Source organism: Rhinatrema bivittatum, chromosome 14, assembly GCF_901001135.1.
Source record: "Rhinatrema bivittatum chromosome 14, aRhiBiv1.1, whole genome shotgun sequence".
Classification (NCBI taxonomy): Eukaryota; Metazoa; Chordata; class Amphibia; order Gymnophiona; family Rhinatrematidae; genus Rhinatrema; species Rhinatrema bivittatum.
The window spans coordinates 55,932,960-55,952,880 of NC_042628.1; the positions used below are offsets into that span (position 1 = coordinate 55,932,960).

The 19,921-nt window shown below is 44.1% G+C and overlaps 1 protein-coding gene across 1 annotated transcript in view; it reads left to right on the forward strand.

The window, feature by feature from the left end:
• The window catches only part of CADM4 (cell adhesion molecule 4), a 300,944-nt gene that overhangs the window by 245,199 nt on the left and 35,824 nt on the right, over nt 1–19,921 (forward strand). Inside the window, 1 exon segment of the mRNA XM_029577123.1 lies at nt 18,960–19,121. Within this exon segment, the coding sequence (XP_029432983.1) occupies nt 18,960–19,121 (162 nt within the window).

Sequence of the window (19,921 nt, forward strand, 5' to 3'; positions counted from 1 at the left end):
GTTTCTAACCAGTGTGCAGGCGCACATTTGCGCGTGTGCATTGGCCCGTGCCCAGGGATGCGGCTATTTTAAAATGTGCGCGCATATATGCCCGCACGTTATAAAATGTGCGGCTAATTTTAAGTGGGCGCGTGCGTGGCGTGCAAATCCCACTTCTATCGCAATAGTTGGGGGATTTTCAAAGGGGCACACACCCACGCCATTCCCAGTTTACCAGTGTATCCACCAGTTCACCCAGTTAACAGCTAGGTCCTCCAAGCCATCCTAGATTGATAACCTACACTCCCCCTCAGTTACCCCAGACCCTTTAAACCCCTCAGAAATGACTCAATCCTTTTATTTTATGATTTACAAATCATCCATAGCAGAAATAAAGTTACACGGCGGGGGACCTCGATGCACGCCAGGGCGTGTAAGTATTTACATGTACATCTCTTGGCCAGGCCCTGAAATGCCCACATCCCACCCCTTTTTTGGAAACTTTTAAGATGTGCGCGCGTGGTGGCATTTACATGTGTATTTGGGTGCTTTTTAAAATGCGGTTGGCGTGCACGAGGCCAACTTCTTCGCTCATCCTCTCATTTCGGTGCGTGCCGGGCTTTTAAAATTCACAAGTCAATTCCAGCTACTGAAAAGGTGAATTGTTTGTGTAGTGGCTAAGAGCAACTAATGTCTGGAGGAGAGAACAACCCCTGGATGGGGAAGTGTCCATTACAACTCTTTTGGTGTCCTGGGTCCTGGAGCCTGAACTTTTAAGACTGTTTTTCCGATATAAGAATAATTTGTTCCTGGGCCAAAAAATCTGTGTGCCTTCAGATGTTTGGCAGGAAGCTTACGCTAGCTGATGACAGTTTCCTGCATTGCGCCAGGAGATTCAAGCTCTAGGCATGGAGTCTGTTCTTTGTCATCCTTGTTAATACCTGATTAACAGACCCAAAACAATTATATTAATGGCAAGACGTCTGCTAAGGTTGAGCCGGGTGTTAGTCCCTACCTAGGTCGGGCGGGAGTATGCACTCGCTGTTGAAGAGATCAGTCTGAATATTTTGGGGTTTTTTCCTTTCTCTTATTTCTTATTTAATATGCTCCTTTATTTCCAATGCCCCCCTCCACCCCCCCCCCCCCCCTTTTATTTCTGTGGGCCACTAGGAAGATCCTAAAATAGATCCTAAGTTGTTTTTTCTTAATTTTAAGAATTGTATGTATTTTACAATTCTTTTTGCAACCTTAATTTCTGATTCAAGACATTCTTGTAATGTAGAATTCTATAAATAAACATTTTTTAAAAAAGAAGCTTCCAAATATTTAGCAGGCTTCAATGGAGGAGGAGGAGGACTTGGCAGCATTTTCTTAGCAAAATAAAGGTAAAAGGTCATGATATGAATTTGGCGGGAAGATCATGAGAGGCAATATGAGAAAATACTTTGTTACAGAGAGGATGGTGGTAGTAATGAGCAAAACCGGGAGAGAATTTAAATAGGTGTGGGACAGATATAGAGATACACAGGGCAGTGGTAAGAGCCAGGCCCGGTGCAACCAGGTGTGCAAACCGTGCAATTGCACAGGGTGACACACCCAGTAGGGCGGTGGCTGCGATGGAAGAGGGCCCGGCAAAGGGATCAGTGAAAGGCCTACATAGCCACCAGTGGACCTCATCCCACCGGCGGTGGAGAAATACAGAGGCCCTTGCAGTCAACAGAGGCAACAGCAGAAGAAAACAGGGAGCTCATTATGCGATTCCACCTCTGGTGCTGGCTGGCCCCACGGTGCTCAGTACTTGCAGCGCTACTACTTCCTGTATCGTCATCTCACGATGCACGAGATGAACATACAGGAAGTGCTAGCACTGCCAGTGTTGAGTACTGTGGACTGGCCTGCACATGTGGAGGAGCAGCAGGAAGGACACTTACAGCTCTGCAATGCTATGAATCATCCTCTCTTCCAAGGAACAAGGTATTGGGTGGCAGCAGTGGCAAGAAAGACCCGTGGACTCTGCCTGCATAGAGATTGTGTGTGAATGAAGCCTGCCTGGTGGGGGAATGGCTGTGTATGTGTGTGAGAATGGGAGCCTGCCTGGGGGATGGGTGTATGTGTGTTTGTGTATATATATATATATATATATATATATATATATATAAATGGGAACCTGCATATGTGTGTGTGTGTGTGTGTGTGTGTATATATATATATATGAATGGGAACCTGCCCTGGGGGGATGAGTATGTGTGTATGAATAGGAACCTGTCTGGGGGAATGGGTGTAAATGGGAATCTGCCGGGGGGAGAGTTTGTGATGTGTGTGTGTGTGTGTATGTGTGTGTGTGAGTGAATAGGAACCTGCCTGAGGGGGAAGGGTGGATGTGTGTGGATGTGAATGAAAGCCTGCCTGGAATAAGTGAATTGGAATCCACCTGGGATGGAGGGGGGAGGGGCTGGTTATGAATGAGACCCTGCCTGGGATGGGTGGATGGGTTAGTTGGTTGGTTGTGAATGGGAGCCTGCCTGAGGTGGGAGGATGGTTGCATGTGAATGGAGCTTGCTTTGGGGGGCAGGGGTGAAAAATCTTTGCCACCCCCACTAATCCACGACAAGCTCAAGGTGACTGAGGTATTTTTCCCTTCTTGTTTTAATTATTGGGTGTTTGATGTGTCTGCTATTTTGAAATATTTTATTGCCGTTTGGAAATTTAAAAAAAACTTTTTATATGGGTTCTTAATTGTTGGATGCTATTCTATTTGTCATCTTTTTGGCAATATTCTTTTTATTAGTATGGCTTATTATGATTGATTTATATTTCTTGATTGTATTGTTTGATTTATGAGGACTGGTGATGTTTCTGTTTTTCCATTGCTTCATAATATACAGAGTCTAGCTTGTTGGAATTTCCAGTTCAGTTTCTGTCTACACATTTCTATTTCTATTGAATGGTCTCTTTATTCTGTATTTGGTGAAGGTCTGTCTGTGTTCTCCATGTGTACGCTAGGTGAGGTATTCTGCTGGCATGTATAGTTTCTATGTAGGAATTTAGAGCAGACTGGTTTATTCTGCTTTTCGAATTGGAGGTGTTTTAGGCCCTGGTGTAATATTTGCCTTTTCATAGATAGGGTTGTTCCTGTTTGAGTGCTTGCAGTTAGTGCTCTTTTGGTATGTCGCTTTTACTATATTGTTGTCATTCAGGTTACTGAAGGCTGTCCAAGAGCCAAACCCACACCTATGATGCATTACATAGGCTTAGTACTACTTGGGTTCCAAGTGTCTTTTTGCAGAGTTTTCTGGGTAGTACCACCGCAGTGCAAGTTTTTCTGTACCACAAACTGGTGCTGGCTACAGGGCCCAGCCAGCATCAATTTTATGTACCAGAAGAGGGGAAGGAGCACCCGAGGATCATTCCTGCATAATTTAGAAATTTTGGACCTGTGGATGGGGTAAAATAGGTTTGAGGGAGTGTGTTAATTTTCATAGTTTCGATTGCCAGGACTTTTTTGGGAAGCGGGAGGGGGATTGGGACAGAGCGCAAGACTGACAGTTTCTATTGTGGGCTGAAATGACAGGAATTGGATGGCACCTTATAGCAGAGCTTTCCAAACTGTGTGTCGGGACACGTTAGTGTGTCGCCTGCAGTGTGCAGGTGTGTCACGCAAGCCCGGTCAACTCTGATGCGAGTTTGGGCTTTTTTTTTCCTAGAGATTCACTTTTTTTTTCAGTTTATGGGTTGCTTATTATTGGGTGATTTTTGCTGTCAATCGCGTTTTTTTGGGGGGCTTGGTGGGTGGAACGAGCCCAGCCATCCTTGCATTGGCTGCTGCTGTCGATGAGGCCTGGCCATGAGGAGTACTGACTGCAAGCAGCAGTGTCTGGTGATCATGGAAGGGAGTGAAGCACTTAACTGGCAACAATCAAAAAGACGAGGTACATGAGTGTGGGGGCCAGACATGTGCTTGGGGGGAGAGAGATTGAGTGAGTGGGGGGCAAACGTGCTGGGGGGACAGACATGTGCTTGAGGGGGAGAGATATGAGTGTGTGGGGGCCAGACATGTGCTGGGGGGGGGAGGAGAGAGATGAGTGTGTGGGGGACAGACAATTTGTTTTATTATTGTTTCTCATAAATTATAACAATAACATGAATCTTGGAATATATATTTTTAATATAAATTTAAGGTTTTCATGAGATAGGTTGTGTCGTGAAACATTTTATTTATGTATATATTTAAGGAAACATACATAAATTGTCGAAATATGTTTCGTTCGTTTAACCTTTAAACCTCTGGTTTACTAGTAGACTGAATTACCGTGTCGTGAAATTATGTTTGTCTAAAAAGTGTGTCACCAACATGAAAAGTTTGGAAAGCTCTGCCTTATAGACTAAGGGGTAGATTTTAAAACTTTGCGCGATCGCGTACTTTTGTTCGCGCACCAGGCATAGCCGTGTGTATCTTATAAAATCCGGGGTCGGCGCGCGCAAGGGGGGTGCACATTTGTGCAACCTGCGCGCGCCAAGCCCAGCGCGCGCTGCCTGTTCCCTCCGAGGCCGCTCCGATTTCGGAGCAGCCTCGGAGGGAACTTTCCTTCGCCCTCCCCCCACCTTCCCCTCCCTTCCCCTACCTAACCCACCCCCCGGCCCTATCTAAATCCCCCCCTACCTTTGTTGGCAAAGTTACGCCTGCTGAAAGCAAGCGTAACTTTGTGCGCGCCGGCCGGCAGCCCCGCTCCGTGTTCCGGTCCCGGGGGCTGGTCCGGAGGCCGTGGCCACGCCCCGGAACACCCCCGGGCCGAAACCACGTCCACGTCGCCACCCCCAAAACGCCGCGTCGCTCCGGCCACGCCCCCGACACGCCCCTTTTAGAAAGCCCCGGGACTTACGCGCGTCCCGGGGCTTTACGCACGCCGGCGGCCTATGCAAAATAGGTGCGCCGGCGGGCAAGAGCCCTGCGCGCGTAAATCCGGAAGGATTTACGCGCGCAGGGCTTTTAAAATCCGCCCCTAATCGTTTTATCCTTAACATGAATTATGCTGTATAACTTAATATCAGGAAGCAAAAACAAGGAAAGTGGTGGAAATCAGAATAACCTAAACTTGAAATATTAGTAAACTTATATCACAGAATAAATAATCAAATAACCTTGTAATACTAAATACAGTAAATAAAGCAGAAAGCACAAAGAACCAAACAATGGTAATAAAAACTAACAAAATAAAAGAACCGCTTTGAAAAGTAAAACTGAAGTCCCGACATGGCCATGTTTCAGCAGAAGATAAAGGTCTGTCTTTGTTCTGTGTGTGTGTGACCGAAGGGAGGTTTTCTGCTAACATCTAGGGAGATCTGTAATGGTCAGATTCAGGAAACTTTTTTCACGTCAATTTGTACCTTTCTGGCCTGGTGGCAGGATGTCTTCATTAATAAAAAGCAGCTTTGTGTGCGCGTGGAGTTGGGCAGACAGGACATGGCAGCCTGCACGTCGCACATACATGCAGCCAGCAACCCAAGCTGACAATGGCAGCACTAGAGGCAGTGAGTGCATCCCATAGCTGAAAAGGCTTTCCACTGCCCCTATCTCCTGCACAAAATGTATCCAGATAAAAAGGGGCATTGATGGAGGTGTTCCAGAGTCAGGGCTAAACATCAGTCATTGAACACTCAGCAGCGCATGATTCGGAGGGAGGTACCTTTGAAAGATACTAATGAAACAAGAGAGTTAGGGCATACCAACAGAGAGGTTCCAATAAAAGTAAAATTAGCCTATGTGCCTATAAGTAAAGAATCACCTTTGCTAAAAGATTCCAAATTATCCCTATCAGCTGAAAAACAAAATGTTAATCAAACAAAAACCACACTTTGAAATGTCTGTATGTCAATACCAGAAGTCTAAGAAGTAAGATGGGAGCGTTAGAGTGTATAGCAGTGAATGATGAGTTTGACATAATTGGCATCACAGAGACATGGTGGAAGGAGAATAACCAATGGGACAGTGCTATACCAGGTTACAAATTATATCACAATGACAGAGAGGAGCAACTTTTTCCGGGCACTTTATGTTCAGGATGGCATAGAATCCAACAAAATAAAAATCTTGCAGGGGACTAAATGCACAATCGAATCTTTATGGGTAGAAATCCCTTGTGTATTGGGGAAGACTATAGTGATAGGAGTATACTACTGTCCACCTGGCCAAGATGGTGAAAAGGACGATGAAATGCTATCAGGGAAACTAACCAGTTTGGCAGTGCAGTAATAATGGGAGATTTAAATTACCCCAATATTGAGTGGGTAAATGTAACATTAGGACATGCTAGAGAGATAAAGTTCCTGGATGGAATAAACGACTGCTGCATAGAGCAATTGGTTCAGGAACCAACAAGAGAGGGAGCTATTTTAGATTTAATTCTTAGTGGAACACAGAATTTGGGAACTTGCCAGGTTCTTATGGCCTGGATTGGCCACTGTTGGAGACAGGATGCTGGGCTTGATGGTCTGACCCAGTATGGCATGATGTTATGGTGAGAGAGGTAACAGTGGAGGGGCCACTTGGCAATAGTGATCATAACATGATCAAATTTGAACTAATGACTGGAAAGGGGGCAATAAGAAAAATCTACAGCTCTTACACTAAACTTTCAAAAGGGAAAAACTGATAAAATGAGGAAAACAAAAAAAACCTGAAAGGTGCAGCTGCAGCGGTTAAGAGTGTACAACAGGCATGGACATTGTTTAAAAATCCAGTCTTTGAAGCACAGTCCAGATGTATTCAATACATTAAAAAAGGTGGAAGGAAGGCCAAACAACTGCCGGCATGGTTAAAAGGTGAGGTGAAAGAGGCTATTTTAGCTAAAAGAACTTCCTTCAAAAAATTGGAAGAAGGATCCATCTGAAGGAAATAGGAATGTAAACCGGGGTGAAGGCATACGCTAAACCTCGGTATATAAAAGCTTCAAATAAATAAATAAATAAGCATTGGCAAGTTAAATGTAAAACATTGATAAGACAGGCTAAGAGAGAATTTGAAAAGAAGCTTGCCACAGAGGCAAAAACTCATAATAAAAACTTTTAAAAATATATCCAAAGCAGGAAACCTGTGAGGGAGTCAGTTGGACCATTAGATGATTGAGGAATAAAGGGGATCTTAGGGAAGATAAGGCCATTTCGGAAAGATTAAACAAATTCTTTGCTTGGGTGTTTAATAATGAGGATATGGGGGAGATACCTGTTCTGGAAATGGTTTTCAAGGGTGATGAAACAGATGAATTAAACCAAATCATGGTAAACATGGAAGATATAGTAGGCCAGACTGCAAACTGAAGAGTAGCAAATCACGTTGACCAGTTGGTATACACCCCAGGGTTCTGAAAGAATTAAAAAATGAAATTTTAAATCTATTACTAGTAATTTGAAACCTATGATTAAAATCATCTATTGTACCTGAAGCCTGGAGGGTAACCAATGTAACCCCGATATTTAAAATGGCTCCAGGGTGATCCAGAAAACTATAGACCAGTGAACCTGACTTCAGTGCTGGGAAAAATCATAGAAACTATTCTAAAGAACAAAATCACAGGACATATATATAAGACATGGTTTAATGGGACACAGCCAGCATAGATTTATCCAAGGGAAGTCTTGCCTCACAAGTCTACTATATTTTTTGAAGTGGTTAATAAAAGTGGATAAAGGTAAGCCAGTAGATTTAGTGCATTTGGATTTTCAGAACACGTTTGACAAAGTCCTAAGGAAATTAAAAAGTCATGGAATAAGAGGCATCCTAAAAAAAAAACCATTGCAGGTCCAACAGAATTCTCAAATCATCATCCAGTCTTATCACTGCTATTTTTAGCAAAATTCATTGAAGCTGCTGTATTGAAACAGCTGTCTCAGTACTTTGATGACCACCACATACTTGCCCAATACCAATTAGGATTTAGAAAATTCCACAGCACCAAGATGCTACTCCTTTCCAGCACAGACATTATCCATCAATGGTTTGACACTGGTACTTCATACCTACTAATTTTACTCGATATCGCTGTGACATTTGACACTCTTAATCACTCAATACTTCTCTCCCGCCTTTCTCAAATAGGAATTTCTGGTTCTGTCCACTCATGGTTTAGATCTTTCTTCACAATCGATAGAAGCAAGTAATGATTGGTTCTGCTTTCTCCTCTCCACATTCTGTTCCCACTGGCGTGCGCTGCCCTCTTTAACATTTACCTCGCACCACTCTGTGAACTTTTGTCTACCCTGGGTCTGTCTTATAGACTCTATGCTGATAACATCAAGGTATTTTTCCCCAAGGTCAATCACATCATGCTTTGTATCGTTATGTCCATCAACAATCAGAAGTTGGCTATCACGCACTAAACTATTGCTAAACATCAATAAGACTGAAGTCAATATACTAAGTCGAAGGACATTAGATGAGACCCCTGACAACTTCTCATTTGAATCTCATACATTACACATAAGCAAAGATGCTCAAAACCTAAGTGTCAGTCTTGATTCCTCCTTGTCAGATTCAGGGTAGTATGATCCTCATTCGCAAAACTGAGATTCTGTAGACATTTGAAACCATTGCTGGAACCCTTGGATTTCTGGACAGTTCTTCAGGCAATAATTCACATGACCATTGATTACTGTAATTCCCTCTACACAGGCCTTCCTCAATACTTAATTAAACCATTACAATTAGTTAAAAATGCTGCTGCTCGTCTATAGACTGGTACTAGATATTTCGATCACATTACTCCAGCATTACAAAAGCTACACTGGCTTCTGGTCCAACAACGTATCCAATACAAACTGGCTATCATTATTTATAACCTACTCAATAATGCTCCTTCACCATGGATTTGCTCCCCTCTCATGTTACACGCACCATCCAGAACATTACGCTCTTCATCACAATCACTACTTGACATACCATCCACTCGACATGCCCGCCGTGCGGGTAACCAGAGAAAGACCCTTTTCAACAGCTGGCCCCTCATTGCGGATTTCCTTGCCGGTGGAGATCTGGTGCATAAAATGTATGAAAGACTTTAAAAAGGCTTTTGAAAACAGCCTTCCTAAGACTGGACTGGCTGGCTTTTTACCAAACAAATATGCATGCTTTCTGTAATGCAGACGTGTGTTGACTGCCCTTTTGTTAATTTTGCCCTGCATTTATCTTCTGTAAGCATTTTCATGCATGTACAATTGTAACCCACCCCAAACTATGGAGGACACAGGATATAAATATCTTAAATTTTTGTAAAAAATGGCCTTTTATGGACTACAAACTGGTTAAAAGACTGGAAACAGAGAATAAGATTAAATGGTCTATTTTCTTAGGAGAAAAAGGTAAACAGTGAATTGCCTCAGGGATCTGTACTAGGACCGGGGCTTTTTAATATATTATATATGATCTGGAAAGGGGTATGACGAGTGAGGAGTTTAAATTTGTGGATGACACAAAATTATGCAGAGTAATTAAATCTGAAGCAGATTGTGATAAATTGCAGGAGGACCTTGTGAGACTGGAAGATTGGGCATCCAAATGGCAGATGAAATTTAATAGTGATAAGTGCAAGGTAATGCATATAGGGAAAAATAACCCATTGGAATATTTACACAATGTTAGGTTTCATGTTAGGAGTTGGCAACCAGGAAAAAGATCTAGGCGTCATAGTGGATACTACATTAAAACCTTTGGCTCAGTGTACTGAAGTGGGCAGAAAAGCAAACAGAATGTTAGGAATTATTAGGAAGGGAATAGTAAATAAAACTGAAAATGTCATAATGCCTCTGTATCACTCCATTGTGAGACTGCACCTTGAGTACTGTGTGCAGTTCTGGTCACTGCATCTCAAAAAAGATATAGTTGCGATGGAGAAGGTACAGAGAAGGGGGACTAAAATGATAAAGGGATGGATCAGCTCCCCTATGAGAAAAGACTAAAGAGGTTAGGGCTGTTCAGCTTGGAGAAGAGATGGCTGAGGGGGGATATGATAGAGGCCTTTAAGATCATGAGAGGATTAGAGCGGGTAAATATGAATCGGTTATTTATTTTTTCAGATAATACAAGGACTAGGGGCACTCCATGAAGTTAACAAGAAGCAAATTTAGAACAAACCAGAGAAAATTATTTTTCACTCAATGCATAATTAAACTCTGGAATTCATTGCCAGAGGATGTGGTTAAATCATTTAGCATAACTGGGTTTAAAAAAGGTTTGGACACGTTCCTGGAGGAAAAGTTCATGAACTGCTATTAATCAAACTGATTTAGGGAATAGTCTCTGCTTATTACTGACATTAGAAGCATGGGAGTTATCTGCTGTTTGGGATCCTGCAGGTACCTGTATCCTGGATTGACCACTGTTGGAAACAGGATGCTGGGCTTCATGGGCCCTTGGTCTGACCCAGTATGGCAAATTATTTTGTTCTTATGAGCGCACATACTGTTATCAAAATAAAAGGGGGGCATGGTTAGGCTAATTACCCTGCTCCCACATTGGCAATTTTCGCACGCTGATTATTACATCGGGGAGAGAGAGAGAGAGCGAAAAAGAGCAAAAGAGAGAGAAATCACCTCTGTACAGAGTCGGTCTGACTGTCTATATGTACTGCTGTAGAGGGGCTTTTTGAATCTGGGTGGGTCTCAGAAGGTGGGGGAATTAGGGGGGTGGTGATTGGTGTTTGGTGATTCTATTATTAGGAATGTAGATAGCTGGGTAGCTGGTGGGCATGAGGATCGCCTGTGTGAAGGTGGTGGACCTCATCCTATCTAGGTCACCTAGATAGGATTTTAGACAGTGCTGTGGAGGAGCCAGCTGTCGTGGTACATGTGAGCACCAATGACATAGGAAAATGTGGGAGGGAGGTTCTGGAAGCCAAATTTAGGCTCTTAGGTGGAAAGCTTAAATCCAGAACCTCCAGGATAGCATTCTCTGAAATGCTCCCTGTTCCACGCGCAGGTCCCCAGACCAGGCAGAGCTCCGGAGTCTCACTGCGTGGATGAGCCGATGGTACAAGGAAGAGGAATTCAGTTTTGTAAGGAAGTGGGAAACCTTTTGGGGAATGGGGAGTCTCTTCCGAAGAGATGGGCTCCACCTTGACCAGGGTAGAACCAGACTGCTGGCACTAACCTTTAAAAAGGAGATAGAGCAGCTTTTAAACTAGAACAAAGGGGAAAGCTGACAGGCGCTCAGCAGCGCATGGTTCGGAGGGAGGTATCTTCAAAGGATACTAATGATGCATTAGAATTAGGGCATCCCGACAGAGAGGTTCCAATAACAAGAAAAGTAGTCCAAGTGCCTGTAACTAAAAACTCAATTGAGCTAAAAAATTCTAACTTATCCATAATTAAAAAGCAGAATGAAAATACAAACAAAAAACAAGCTTTGAAATGTTTGTATGTTAATGCCAGAAGTCTAAGAAGTAAGATGGGAGAATTAGAATGTATAGCAGTGAATGATGAAATAGACTTAATTGGCATCTCAGAGACATGGTGGAAGGAGGATAACCAATGGGACAGTGCTATACCAGGGTACAAATTATATCGCAATGACAGAGAGGAGCACCCGGGAGACGCTGTGACGCGTTATGTCCGGGATGGCATAGAGTCCAACAGGATAAACATCCTGCATTAGACTAAATGCATTGCACAATCGAATCTTTATGGCTAGAAATCCCTTGTGTGTTGGGGAAGACTATAGTGATAGGAGTATACTACCGTCCACTTGACCAAGATGGTGAGACGGACAGTGAAATGCTAAGAGAAGTTAGGGAAGCTAACCAAATTAGTAGTGCAGTTGTAATGGGAGATTTCAATTACCCTAATATTGGCAGGGCAAATGTATCATCGGGACATGCTAGAGTGATAAAGCTCCTGGATGGAATAAATGACAGTTTTATGGAGCTCCCTCTCTCGTCGGTTCAGGAACCGACGAGAGAGGGAGAAATTTTAGATCTAATTCTCAGTGGAGCACAGGATTTGGTGAGAGAGGTAACGGTGGTAGGGCCACTTGGCAATAATGATCATAATGGGGTAGATTTACAAACAGCGCGAATTGGCGTACTTTTGCTGGCGCATCAGGCGCAAGCAAAAGTATGCAGGATTTTAGTAGATACGCGCGTAGCCGCGCGTATCCGCTAAAATCCTGGATCGGCGCGCGCAAGGCTATCGATTCTGTATAGCCGGCGCGCACCGAGCCGCGCAGCCTACCCCCGTTCCCTCCGAGGCCGCTCCGAAATCGGAGCGGCCTCGGAGGGAACTTTCTTTTGCCCTCCCCTCACCTTCCCCTCCCTTCCCCTACCTAACAAACCCGCCCGGCCCTGTCTAAACCCCCCCTTACCTTTGTCGGGGGATTTACGCCTCCCAGAGGGAGACTTAAATCCCCACGCGCCAGCGGGCCGCTAGCGCGCCGGGACGCGATCTGGGGGCGGGTACGGAGGGCGCGGCCATGCCCCCGGACCGCCCCGGGCCGTAACCACGCCCCCGGGCCCGCCCCCAAAACGCTGCCGACACACCCCCAAAACGCCGCACCGACCGGGCCCGCCCCCCGACACGCCCCCCTCGCCAAACCCCGGGACTTACGCGAGTCCCGGGGTCTGCGCGCGCCGGTAGGCCTATTGAACATAGGCGCACCGGCGCGCAGGGCCCTGCTCGCCTAAATCCGCCCGGATTTGGGCGGATTTAGGCGAGCAGGGCTCTTAAAATCCGCCCCAATATGATCAAATTTGAATTAATGACTGGAAGGGGAACAGTATGCAAATCCACGGCTCTCATGATAAACTTTCAAAAGGGAAACTTTGATGAGAAAAATAGAAAAAAACTGAAAGGAGCAGCTGCAAAGGTAAAAAGTGTGCAAGAGTTGTGGTCATTGTTAAAAAATACCATCCTAGAAGTACAGTTCAAATATATTCCATTAAGAAAGGTAGAAGGAAAGCAAAACGATTACCGGCATGGTTAAAAGGTGAGGTGAAAGAAGCTATTTTAGCCAAAAGATCTTCATTCAAAAATTGGAAGAAGGATCCAACAGAAGAAAATAGGATAATGCATAAGCATTGGCAAGTTAAACGTAAGACATTGGTAAGACAGGCTAAGAGAGAATTTGAAAAGAAGTTGGCTGTAGAAGCAAAAACTCACAGTAAAAACTTTTTAAGATATATCCGAAGCAGAAAGCCTGTGAGGGAGTCAGTTGGACTGTTAGATGATCGAGGGGTTAAAGGGGCACTTAGAGAAGATAAGGCCATTGAGGAAAGATTAAATGATTTCTTTGCTTCAGTGTTTACTGAAGAGGATGTTGGGGAGATACCCGTACCTGTGAACCTAGAAGATGTGGTAGGCCTGATTGACAAACTGAAGGGTAGTAAATCACCTGTACCGGATGGTATACACCCCAGGGTTCTGAAGGAATTCAAAAATGAAATTTCAGACCTATTAGTAAAAATTTGTAACCTGTCATTAAAATCATCCATTGAACCTGAAGACTGGAGGGTAGCTAATGTAACCCCATTATATAAAAAGGGTTCCAGGGGCGATTCAGGAAACTACAGACCAGTTAGCCTAACTTCAGTGCCAGGAAAAATAGTGGAAAGTGTTCTAAATATCAGAATCACAGAACATATAGAAAGACATGGTTTAATGGAACAAGGTCAGCATGGCTTTACCCAAGGCAAGTCTTGCTTCACAAATCTGCTTCACTTTTTTGAAGGAGTTAATAAGCATGTAGATAAAGGTGAACCAGTAGATGTAGTGTATTTGGATTTTTCAGAAGGCGTTTGACAAAGTTCCTCATGAGAGGCTTCTAGGAAAAGTAAAAAGTCATGGGATAGGTGGCAAAGGCCTTTCGTGCATTACAAACTGGCTAAAAGATAGGAAACAGAGAGTAGGATTAAATGGACAATTTTTTCAGTGGAAGGGGCAGTGGGGTGCCTCAGGGATCTGTATTGGGACCCATATTTTTCAATATATTTATACTTGATCTGGAAAGAAATATGACGAGTGAGGTTATCAAATTTGCAGATGATACAAAATTATTCAGAGTAGTTAAATCACAAGCAGATTGTGATAAATTGCAGGAAGACCTTGTGCAGTTGGAAAATTGGCATCCAAATGGCAGATGAAATTTAATGTGGATAAGCGCAAGGTGATGCATATAGGGAAAAATAACCCTTGCTATAGTTACACAATGTTGGGTTCCATATTAGGAGCTACCAGCCAAGAAAGAGATCTAGGCATCATAGTGGATAACACATTGAAATCGTCAGTTCAGTGTGCTGCGACAGTCAGAAAAGCAAACAGAATGTTGGGAATTATTAGAAAGGGAATGGTGAATAAAATGGAAAATGTCATAATGCCTCTATATTGTTCCATGGTGAGACCGCACCTTGAATACTGTGTACAATTCTGGTTGTCGCATCTCAAAAAAGATATAGTTGCAATGGAGAAGGTACAGAGAAGGGCGACCAAAATGATAAAGGGGATGGAACAGCTCCTCTATGAGGAAAGACTAGAGAGGTTAGGACTTTTCAGCTTGGAGAAGAGACGGCTGAGGGGGGATATGATAGAGGTCTTTAAAATCATGAGAGGTCTAGAACAGTAAATGTGAATCGGTTATTTACTCTTTCGGATAATAGAAGGACTAGGGGGCACTCCATGAAGTTAGCATGTGGCACATCTAAAACTAATAGGAGAAAGTTCTTTTTCACTCAACGCACAATTAAACTCTGGAATTTGTTGCCAGGGGATGTGATTAGGGCAGTTAGTGTAGCTAGGTTTAAAAAACGTTTGGATAAGTTCTTGGGGAAGTCCATTACCTGCTATTAATTAAGTTGACTTAGAAAACAGCCACTGCTATTACTAGCAGCAGTAACATGGGATAGGCTTAATGTTTGGGAACTTGCCAGGTTCTTATGGCCTGGATTGGCCACTGTTGTAGACAGGATACTGGGCTTGATGGACCCTTGGTCTGACCCAGTTTAGCATGTTCTTATTTCTTAAATTGACATCACAGTTTTGTTCAACACAAATCTACTCCTCTAGTTATTCTTTTCATCCATCATAATAGCTACAAAACTTTAGTGATGTCACTTATAGTCCCTATGCGCTAAAAATATTTGCTCCTTAATGCAAGACTATTGTAAGCACAATGCACCCAAAACTAGGTGTAGTTATTCCTCCCCAATGTGGAATTTGCATATGCATTTGCCCTAATGCAAATTGATAAATTACCCGGTGAGTGCTCTCTGACTAAAGTTGAGCGCAGAAGTCTGCTAAGGAAAATCTCAGTCCTAACTTTATGCACATTATTTTGTCTGAGTATATTTATTGAAAAACTTGTGCACTTATTTCCCGCTGAATATCTGGGACAAGATCAACCCAGACAGGCACTCTCCACACCCCGTCCCTCAAATCAGCACATTCAACTCACACCAGAGGAAGAGCTTTCTCCGTCGCTGGCCCTACCCTCTGGAACTCCCTCCCCACCTTCCTACACCAAGAAACATCCCTCCACATTTTCAAGAAAGGAGTCAAGACATGGCTCTTCCGACAGGCCTACCCCGACACTAACCAAACTTAATTTCTCCCTCCAGCTCCACCCGCCCGACTTTTCACCCCTACTCCCACACCTCTCAGCTCCCCCCTGCCCACTCAGCTACCCCATCTCCCCTTCGCCCAACCCATCCCCTTCCCCCTCTCCCCCCCACCTAGCCTTCCTTAGATCCCTGGGCCACCCAGCCGCCACCTTCTCCCCCGGTACTCCTTCCTCCCTTTCACCCCCAGCTTCCCGTTAAATAATCTATATCCTAGTGAACACCGTCGCCCAACTAACATGGCCGGTTTTCAACCTCCACCGTAGTACTTCTTAAGTTAATAGTACCTGTACATATTTCTACTGTACATAGTCTCCCTCTATTCTATGTTATTTTTTTGTCTTTTGTGTTATACTTCATCTAGATATGCCTTTTCCCCTCCCGCACCCCCATCCCCCTCCCTTTCCCCCTACCCCTACCCTCCCTCCCTCCCCTTGACCCGCCCCACCCACCCTCCCCATCCCCCTTCCTTCCCCTCTTCTATTATTCCTCTTTTGTTATTGCTCCTTTTTTTGGTTCAATTTGTACTCTGAATTTTGATTCTGTTATTTAATGTTATATTGTTTTATTGTTATATTGTTTTATTGTATTTTCCGCCTGAGTTCTTTGTAAACCGGCATGATGTGTTTCACGAATGTCGGTAAATAAAAGTTAATAAATAAATAAATATAAATAAATATAAATAAATTTTAAAACGTGCGCACGGGCATACATGTGTGTGCACTACCCGGTGCGCACACATGTATGCCCAATTTTATAACATCCACATGGAGGTGCCCACATGTTATAAAATCGGGGGTCGGTGCGCGCAATTGTGCAACTTGCGCGCGCCGAGCTGCACTGCCTTCCCCTGTTCCCTCTCAGGCCTCTCCAAAATCGGAGCAGTCTGTGAGGGAACTTCCCTTTCCCCTAGCCTGACCTTCCCACCCCTTCCTCTAAACTTTCACCCCCCTCCCCCAGCCCTACTCTAACCCCCCCGACCTTTGTCTTACCTTTTGCAACTGCCTCTGGGCAGGGGCAAGTTGCGTGCGCTGGCAGCCTGCCGGCACGCGATCCTCTGACACAGCGGCAATGGCCGCTGTATCGGAGGCCTCTGGCCCCGACCCCGGACCACCCTGACCCCGGACCGTCCCTTTAGTAAAGCCCCGGCACTTACACGCGTCCCAGGGCTTTACGTGCATCGCCGGGCCTTTTAAAAATAGGCCCGGCGCGCGTAACCATGCCTATGCGCGTAAGGCTTTTAAAATCCAGCCCTATATGCATAACTTTCCCCGGATATTTCTGCTGCTCGGCGGCTTTCTGAATATTTATCTCAATGGAGCCGATGCAATATTATTCACAGAAAGCCGGCACTGACTTTTCAGCACCCGCTTTCTTAACGCATGCATGGCGCCCGCAAGGGAGGCGCCATGTGATACGCAAATTAGGAGGTCATGCTAGCAAGGAGGCTCTAGGGTCGCTAGAGCGACCTTAGCGCCTCCTTGCTAACGTGACCCTGCAGTTACCGGCGGTCTGCCGGTTATGAACACCAACGCCGATAAACTCGGCGTCGGTTTTCAGAACTGCAGTCAGCCAGTTATGAAAACCAATGCCGGGCATATCGATAACAGTCTTCAAAGCTGCCTGCAGAGATTTTTTTTTTTTTTAAACTTTTAAAAAAGTACAGAAAAGCAGTTTTTTCTGCTTTTCTGTACTTTTTTTCAGTACGCTCAGCTATTAACGCCTGCACCAGGCAGGCATTAATATCTGAGCAATAAATGTGCATCTGAGACGCATATTTATCTTTTTGCATTTGGAGTGAATGAGTAATAGTCTGATTCACATGCATTTGCATGTGATGAGCGCTAACTCATTCACTCCACGTCGGATGCGCGTTAAATAGGCGCGTTAAATAGGCTATTGCATTAGGGGTGGATTAGCGCCTATTTAACCCGTGTCTGACAGCGGGTTAAACAGTGTGCTCGGCTGAGCACACTGTATTGCATCGGCCCCAATGTATTTAATTTATCCTTGTAAAGTAACCAGTGTTCAGAAAACAGGATACTGTTCTATAGTTTGAAAGGCATCCTGGACTATATGTTGAAATCCTTGTCTCATTGTGCAGCAATGGTTAAAGGTAGGCATTATTAGGAATAGAATGGAGAATAATACAGTGAATGTCATACCTCTGAATCTATCGCTCTATGGTGAGAATACACCTAGAGTATTGTGCGCAATTCTGGCTGCCTCATCTCAAAAAAGATATAGCTGAACTGGAAAAGGTACAGAGAAGGGTGACCAAAACGATAAAGGGGGATGAAACATTTTTTCTATGAGGAAAGCCTAAAAAAGTTAGGGGCCTTTCAGCTTGAAGAAGAGTCAGCTAAACGGAGATATATGATAAGAGGTTTTTAAAACCATGAGGGGGAGTGGAATGGAGAAATGCAAGTTAGTTGTTTATTCTTTCAAAAAATTCAAAGACTGGATGCTCCGTGAAGCTTTAAGCAGCACATTTAAAACAAATCGTAGAATACTTTTTCACTCAGTACACAATTAAGAGTTCTGAAATTCATTGCTAGAGGAAGTGGTAAAAGTAGTTGGTGTAGCTGGGTTTAATGTTTTGACAAGTTCCGAGAAGAAAAGTCCAAAAACCGTTATTAAACTAGGCAGACTTGAGGAAGCCACTGCTTAGCCTTGGACGTTAGCAAGCGTAGGATCTATCTATTATTTGGGATCTTGCAGGTACTTGTGGTCTGAATTGGCCACTTTGAAAACAGATACTGGGCTTATGGACCCTTGCTTTATTCCCAGTATGGCAGTTCTTATGTATTATGTAAGAGAAATCTGTTTTGATTAATTTGCTAAAGAGAATATAGTTCTAACAGTGGTAGATAAAAAAATAATAAAATGCATATTATATTAAAAAAGCTTTGTATCATCTTTACTAAACTGGAGATGTACAATGCTCCCCACTGAACTCCCTATCTGGTGACAGTAGCAAAAGGCACTGCAGTAACCTGTTGGCAATCCCTGCACCTGAGCACGAGGTCACCAAAAGACCTTACGTACACAAAAAGCTGAATTTTCAGCGATGCAAAAAGCTAACATTTATGCAAGATATGAAGAGCAGCACTGAAAAAATATAAATCTTAAATCTTCCAGGCTAACAGGGTCTGAGTATATCAAACGTAGATTTACCAAAAGTGGATCAAGGCAGACTTCAACCCAAGAATTGACAGTTACAGGGCAAGAGTCTTTTTGGTACATGGTTTTTTCTTCAGGTTTCCCTATCAATTTCTTAGCAGCAACAGAGTTAATAAAAATGTCTGCCGTGCAATGCATGCATGAGAGACATTGAGGGGTGCCTTATAGTGCATTCTCTTTGACTCCCAATGTATTCCATCCCTGCAGGCATTGGTAGCAAACAAGAAAAGGGCAAAACGTTCAGTGTCAACAATACAGTAAAGTTCAGCGTGGACCGGAAAGATAACGGCGCCATCGTGACCTGCGAAGCCACGCACCCCGCGCTGAGGGGGCAGAAGAAGCAGACGCAGTATGTCCTGGATGTGCAGTGTAAGTGGGTTTGCCTCCAGCGTCCAGATATCAGCCCGGCGGCTTCCTTCCTTCCCTTCCCACACATCGTGAAATCATGCATGCCCAGCACATCAGAAAGTGTCTAATATTTCTGCTAATAAAGAAATTGAATAAAGACATCTGGAAAAAGGATGTAATATTAATGTTATGGGAAAGGTTCCAACATTACTCAGAGTCCTTCTAATTAAATTAAAATTATGCACTTAGTGGATGCCTTAATCAGTTGGAGCATTGAATGCATACACTCACAGCTCCTTAGGCTCGGCCATTGCCAGTCATGGGCCACGAACCACAGTCACGATGAGGTTGTTATTCAGAAGACTTTGGGCTGAACTCTGCTCAGAAAAGCAGCTGTTCTAAAGATATGCGCATAACTCTATCCGAGTAAAGTAAAAACAAAAACAAAAAAGTGCCCAGATAACTTAGCTACATACCGACTGTCTGAATGGTGAGCTCAGCCGTCAGCCATTCCCAGCCATTGCTATTCCTGGGCAACAAGCCACAGTATTATCAGCTATGGCCAGCAGAAGTCAGAGTATTGCCATGCCATGACATGGCTGGCCATTCCCAGTTTCAGTCCATCAGTCATTGCATTGACACTCCGTGGTCAGCCATTCCCAGTCCTGAATGAGCATGGACTGCTGGCAGAGACAGAGAGTTCCCTGATCAACAGGGCTCCTGGTCTAAGTGAAGGCAACGGAAGATGTTAAAAGGTCTTCCGGGAGGTCACTGCTGTTGTGGTGTCAGGGATGGGATCGGAACCTGGCTCTGCCGGTGTC